The 6,641-nt window shown below is 55.1% G+C and overlaps 1 protein-coding gene across 1 annotated transcript in view; it reads right to left on the bottom strand.

Annotated features, from left to right (window-relative positions):
- Positions 1-614: 614 nt before the first annotated feature.
- LOC142486147 (procollagen C-endopeptidase enhancer 2-like) overlaps positions 615-6,641 on the bottom strand; it is a 55,477-nt gene continuing 49,450 nt past the window's right edge. The window contains exons 7-9 of the mRNA XM_075584804.1: positions 4,205-4,285; positions 2,284-2,457; positions 615-1,185 (exon numbers count right to left, since the gene is read on the bottom strand). Coding sequence (XP_075440919.1) covers positions 1,055-1,185; positions 2,284-2,457; positions 4,205-4,285 — 386 coding nt within the window. The 3' untranslated portion in view covers positions 615-1,054. The remainder of the gene's footprint in view (positions 1,186-2,283; positions 2,458-4,204; positions 4,286-6,641) is intronic.

Raw genomic sequence — 6,641 nt, 5'->3', positions numbered from 1 at the left:
TTGCTGATGTTAGGAGGGGTGTTGGGCCTAGCAGGGTTTCTTGCTGATGTTAGGAGGGGGTGTTGGGGCCTAGCAGGGTTTCTTGCTGATGTTAGGAGGGGGTGTTGGGCCTAGCAGGGTTTCTTGCTGGCGTTAGGAGGGGTGTTGGGCCTAGCAGGGTTTCTTGCTGATGTTAGGAGGGGTGTGGGGCCTAGCAGGGTTTCTTGCTGATGTTAGGAGGGGGTGTTGGGCCTAGCAGGGTTTCTTGCTGATGTTAGGAGGGGGTGTTGGGGCCTAGCAGGGTTTCTTGCTGGCGTTAGGAGGGGGTGTGGGGCCTAGCAGGGTTTCTTGCTGACGTTAGGAGGGGGTGTGGGGCCTAGCAGGGTTTCTTGCTGATGTTAGGAGGGGGTGTTGGGCCTAGCAGGGTTTCTTGCTGATGTTAGGAGGGGGTGTTGGGGCCTAGCAGGGTTTCTTGCTGGCGTTAGGAGGGGGTGTTGGGGCCTAGCAGGGTTTCTTGCTGGCGTTAGGAGGGGGTGTTGGGCCTAGCAGGGTTTCTTGCTGATGTTAGGAGGGGTGTGGGGCCTAGCAGGGTTTCTTGCTGGCGTTAGGAGGGGGTGTGGGGCCTAGCAGGGTTTCTTGCTGATGTTAGGAGGGGGTGTTGGGCCTAGCAGGGTTTCTTGCTGATGTTAGGAGGGGGTGTTGGGCCTAGCAGGGTTTCTTGCTGGCGTTAGGAGGGGGTGTTGGGCCTAGCAGGGTTTCTTGCTGATGTTAGGAGGGGTGTGGGGCCTAGCAGGGTTTCTTGCTGGCGTTAGGAGGGGGTGTGGGGCCTAGCAGGGTTTCTTGCTGATGTTAGGAGGGGGTGTTGGGCCTAGCAGGGTTTCTTGCTGATGTTAGGAGGGGGTGTTGGGCCTAGCAGGGTTTCTTGCTGGTGTTAGGAGGGGGTGTTGGGGACTAGCAGGGTTTCTTGCTGATGTTAGGAGGGGGTGTTGGGGCCTAGCAGGGTTTCTTGCTGGCGTTAGGAGGGGGTGTGGGGCCTAGCAGGGTTTCTTGCTGGCGTTAGGAGGGGGTGTGGGGCCTAGCAGGGTTTCTTGCTGATGTTGCCCAGGATTTGGTGTTGAGCGGCTTTGTACGCTATCACAAAGCTCTCCGGTACAATCTTCCCGCGGCCCTCGGGGTCCACATCCCCCATAAAGAGATAACTGGCGCCTGGGGATCAAACATACTCAGCATCAATATACAGCGCAGCGTGTTTATTATCAGTGTATAGATACTCTGCATCATTATACAGTGCAGCGTGATTATTATCAGTGTATACAGTAGATACTCTGCATCATTATACAACGCAGCGTGTTTATTATCAGTGTATAGATACTCTGCATCATTATACAGGGCGGCGTGATCACTATCAGTGTATAGATACTCTGCATCATTATACAGGGCGGCGTGATCACTATCAGTGTATAGATACTCTGCATCATTATACAGCACAGCGTGATTATTATCAGTGTATAGATACTCTGTATCATTATACAGTGCGGCGTGATCATTATTAGTGTATAGATACTCTGTATCATTATACAGCGCGGCGTGATCACTATCAGTGTATAGATACTCTGCATCATTATACAGCGCGGCGTGATCATTATCAGTGTATAGATACTCTGCATCATTATACAGCGCGGCGTGATCATTATTAGTGTATAGATACTCTTTATCATTATACAGCGCGGCGTGATCATTATCAGTGTATAGATACTCTGCATCATTATATAGCGCAGCGTGATCATTATCAGTGTATAGATACTCTGCATCATTATACAGAGCGGCGTGATCATTATCAGTGTATAGATACTCTGCATCATTATATAGCGCAGCGTGATCATTATCTGTGTATAGATACTCTGCATCATTATACAGAGCGGCGTGATCATTATCAGTGTATAGATACTCTGCATCATTATACAGAGCGGCGTGATCATTATCAGTGTATAGATACTCTGCATCATTATATAGCGCAGCGTGATCATTATCTGTGTATAGATACTCTGCATCATTATACAGAGCGGCGTGATCACTATCAGTGTATAGATACTCTGCATCATTATACAGCGCAGCGTGATCACTATCAGTGTATAGATACTCTGCATCATTATACAGCGCGGCGTGATCATTATTAGTGTATAGATACTCAGCATCATTATACAGCACAGCGTGATCATTATTAGTGTATAGATACTCTGCATCATTATACAGCGCGGCGTGATCATTATCAGTGTATAGATACTCAGCGTCACTCTACGTTACCTCTCTTCAGGACAGGGCACCGTGGGCACCAGTTGACCACTGTGATGGTCATACTCTTCCCTGCTTGCTGGACGCTCAGCTCCCCGATCTTGTATGTGTTGATGACGCTGACGCTGGCGTGCAGCTCGTTCCCGTCCTCGGCCTTCACCAGAGACTTCACTGTCCCTGTCACCACTAGAGGAGCGAGAGAGGGTCAGATAACGGGGCGTGGTGGGGGGAGGAGCGAGGGAGGGTCAGATAACGGGGCGTGGTGGGGGAGGAGCGAGGGAGGGTCAGATAACGGGGCGTGGTGGGGGAGGAGCGAGGGAGGGTCAGATAACGGGGCGTGGCGGGGGGGGAGCGAGGGAGGGTCAGATAACGGGGCGTGGGGGGGGAGGAGCGAGGGAGGGTCAGATAACGGGGCGGGGGGGAGGAGCGAGGGAGGGTCAGATAACGGGGCGTGGTGGGGGGGGGAGCGAGAGAGGGTCAGATAACGGGGCGTGGCGGGGGGAGGAGCGAGGGAGGGTCAGATAATGGGGCGTGGGGGGGAGGAGCGAGGGAGGGTCAGATAATGGGGCGTGGGGGGGAGGAGCGAGGGAGGGTCAGATAACGGGGCGGGGGGGAGGAGCGAGGGAGGGTCAGATAACGGGGCGTGGGGGGGAGGAGAGGAGCGAGGGAGGGTCAGATAACGGGGCGTGGGGGGGAGGAGAGGAGCGGGGGAGGGTCAGATAACTTGGCGTGGTGGGGGAGGAGAGGAGCGAGGGAGGGTCAGATAACGGGGCGTGGGGGGGGAGGAGAGGAGCGAGGGAGGGTCAGATAACGGGGCGTGGGGGGGGAGGAGCGAGGGAGGGTCAGATAACGGGGCGTGGGGGGGAGGAGCGAGGGAGGGTCAGATAACGGGGCGTGGTGGGGGAGGAGCGAGGGAGGGTCAGATAACGGGGCGTGGCGGGGGGGGAGCGAGGGAGGGTCAGATAACGGGGCGTGGGGGGGAGGAGAGGAGCGAGGGAGGGTCAGATAACGGGGCGTGGGGGGGGAGGAGCGAGGGAGGGTCAGATAACGGGGCGTGGGGGGGGGAGGAGCAAGGGAGGGTCAGATAACGGGGCGTGGCGGGGGAGGAGCGAGGGAGGGTCAGATAACGGGGCGTGGTGGGGGAGGAGCGAGGGAGGGTCAGATAACGGGGCGTGGCGGGGGGGGAGCGAGGGAGGGTCAGATAACGGGGCGTGGGGGTGGAGGAGAGGAGCGAGGGAGGGTCAGATAACGGGGCGTGACGGGGAGGAGCGAGGGAGGGTCAGATAACGGGGCATGGCCGGGGAGGAGAGGAGCGAGGGAGGGTCAGATAACGGGGCGTGGCGGGGGGGGGGGAGGAGCGAGGGAGGGTCAGATAACGGGGCGTGGCGGGGGAGGAGAGGAGCGGGGGAGGGTCAGATAACTTGGCGTGGTGGGGGAGGAGAGGAGCGGGGGAGGGTCAGATAACTTGGCGTGGTGGGGGAGGAGAGGAGCGAGGGAGGGTCAGATAATGGGGCGTGGGGGGGAGGAGAGGAGCGAGGGAGGGTCAGATAACGGGGCGTGGCGGGGGAGGAGAGGAGCGGGGGAGGGTCAGATAACTTGGCGTGGTGGGGGAGGAGAGGAGCGAGGGAGGGTCAGATAACGGGGCGTGGCGGGGGAGGAGCGAGGGAGGGTCAGATAACGGAGCGTGGCGGGGGGGGGAGGAGCGAGGGAGGGTCAGATAACGGGACATGGGGGGAGGAGCGAGTTAGGGTCAGATAACGGGGCGTGGCGGGGGAGGAGCGAGGGAGGGTCAGATAACGGGACATGGGGGGAGGAGCGAGTTAGGGTCAGATAACGGGGCGTGGCGGGGGAGGAGAGGAGCGAGGGGTCAGATAACGGGGCGTGGCGGGGGGAGGAGAGGAGCGGGGGGTAAATAACGCATTGCGCTCCTTACCGAACTGATTGGCGCAGAAGTGACTCTGGAGGGTCCCCGTTTTCCGGCACTTTTCGGGGCATTTAATGGGAGAAACGGATCCTAATAATAAAACAGCAAAGATTTAACGGGTCAAATTAAAAACACGATAAATATATAATAGGATCCCCCTCGATTCCCCCTTAGTTGCCCCTATAAACAATAATGTGATTAGCCTCTTACACATTTAAATAACCCCATAAACTTCAATAGGACCCCGACTTACACCCAATTTACCCCAGAAGACATTCAGGGCATTAACCGGTCAAAATGTAGGATCGTCCCCTAACCTAACACACATCATTTACCCCAAACATTAATAGGATGACCCTCTTACATACATACTGTAGGTTACCCCATAAACCTTTAATAGGATCACCCCCTTTACACAAACCATTTACATCTGCGTCGCCCCAAAAGTGGACGCCTGGTGGGGTTCCCCAGGAGCTGCTCCCCTCTGCACAGAACCAGCATGCTAAGGGTTAATATCTGCGCGGCGCGTTCCCTCCGCCCGCGCCCACTGGAATGTTAATGACCCAGGAGGACAAAGGACTTTGAAAGCACAGCTGCATTCAATCTGAGCCCCTTCCGTCTACATCTGCGTCTCCTCAAAGGCGGACAGCTGAAGGGCAGCCAAAGGGCGCGAGCCGTGCGCTGATGTTTGGTGCAGTTAAAAGCTTCTCTACTTCAATCTGAAACTCACCCGCCCTTTATCCCCTGTCCCATGGGGCCATAGTGCTTTCGCCCGCGCCGAGGCGCGCGGAGGCTGTGACCCGCGTGAAGCGGGTGCTTTCCCTGGCCATGGTGGGGGGGGGGGGGCGTGCCTAGGGGTGTCACTGAGCTGGTTCGCCCTGATTGGGCGAACCGCTCACGTGACCGGCCTGTCGCGTCAAGAAATCAGTTTCAACTGATTTCTTGCGCAACGCGCGCCCCCTCCCGCCGCATGTACGCGATCACTACCTTATGGCAGTCTGACCGCTCAGCGTGCGGACGCCTCTGCACGGTCTGCGGTACCTAACTGTCCATGAAATGTCTGTGACTGTGTAACCGTGTTCACTTAATGTAACCGTGTATTGTTATAACTCTGTGCCCAGGACATGCGTGAGAACGAGAGGTAACTCTCACTGTATTACTACCTGTAACACGTTATAACTCTGTGCCCAGGACACGCGTGAGAGCGAGAGGTAACTCTCACTGTATTACTGCCTGTAACACGTTATAACTCTGTGCCCAGGACACGCGTGAGAGCGAGAGGTAACTCTCACTGTATTACTGCCTGTAACACGTTATAACTCTGTGCCCAGGACACGCGTGAGAGCGAGAGGTAACTCTCACTGTATTACTGCCTGTAACACGTTATAACTCTGTGCCCAGGACACGCGTGAGAGCGAGAGGTAACTCTCACTGTATTACTGCCTGTAACACGTTATAACTCTGTGCCCAGGACATGCGTGAGAACGAGAGGTAACTCTCACTGTATTACTTCCTGTAACACGTTATAACTCTGTGCCCAGGACATGCGTGAGAACGAGAGGTAACTCTCACTGTATTACTGCCTGTAACACACGTTATAACTCTGTGCCCAGGACACGTGTGAGAGCGAGAGGTAACTCTCACTGTATTACTGCCTGTAACACGTTATAACTCTGTGCCCAGGACACGCGTGAGAGCGAGAGGTAACTCTCACTGTATTACTGCCTGTAACACGTTATAACTCTGTGCCCAGGACACGCGTGAGAGCGAGAGGTAACTCTCACTGTATTACTGCCTGTAACACGTTATAACTCTGTGCCCAGGACACGCGTGAGAGCGAGAGGTAACTCTCACTGTATTACTGCCTGTAACACGTTATAACTCTGTGCCCAGGACACGCGTGAGAGCGAGAGGTAACTCTCACTGTATTACTGCCTGTAACACGTTATAACTCTGTGCCCAGGACATGCGTGAGAACGAGAGGTAACTCTCACTGTATTACTTCCTGTAACACGTTATAACTCTGTGCCCAGGACATGCGTGACAACGAGAGGTAACTCTCACTGTATTACTGCCTGTAACACACGTTATAACTCTGTGCCCAGGACATGCGTGAGAACGAGAGGTAACTCTCACTGTATTACTGCCTGTAACACATGTTATAACTCTGTGCCCAGGACATGCGTGAGAACGAGAGGTAACTCTCACTGTATTACTGCCTGTAACACATGTTATAACTCTGTGCCCAGGACATGCGTGAGAGCGAGCGGTAACTCTCACTGTATTACTGCCTGTAACACGTTATAACTCTGTGCCCAGGACATGCGTGAGAGCGAGAGGTAACTCTCACTGTATTACTGCCTGTAACACGTTATAACTCTGTGCCCAGGACATGCGTGAGAACGAGAGGTAACTCTCACTGTATTACTGCCTGTAACACATGTTA

Source organism: Ascaphus truei, unplaced genomic scaffold, assembly GCF_040206685.1.
Source record: "Ascaphus truei isolate aAscTru1 unplaced genomic scaffold, aAscTru1.hap1 HAP1_SCAFFOLD_752, whole genome shotgun sequence".
In the NCBI taxonomy this organism is placed as follows: domain Eukaryota; kingdom Metazoa; phylum Chordata; class Amphibia; order Anura; family Ascaphidae; genus Ascaphus; species Ascaphus truei.
This window is presented reverse-complemented; position numbering and strand designations above follow the sequence as displayed.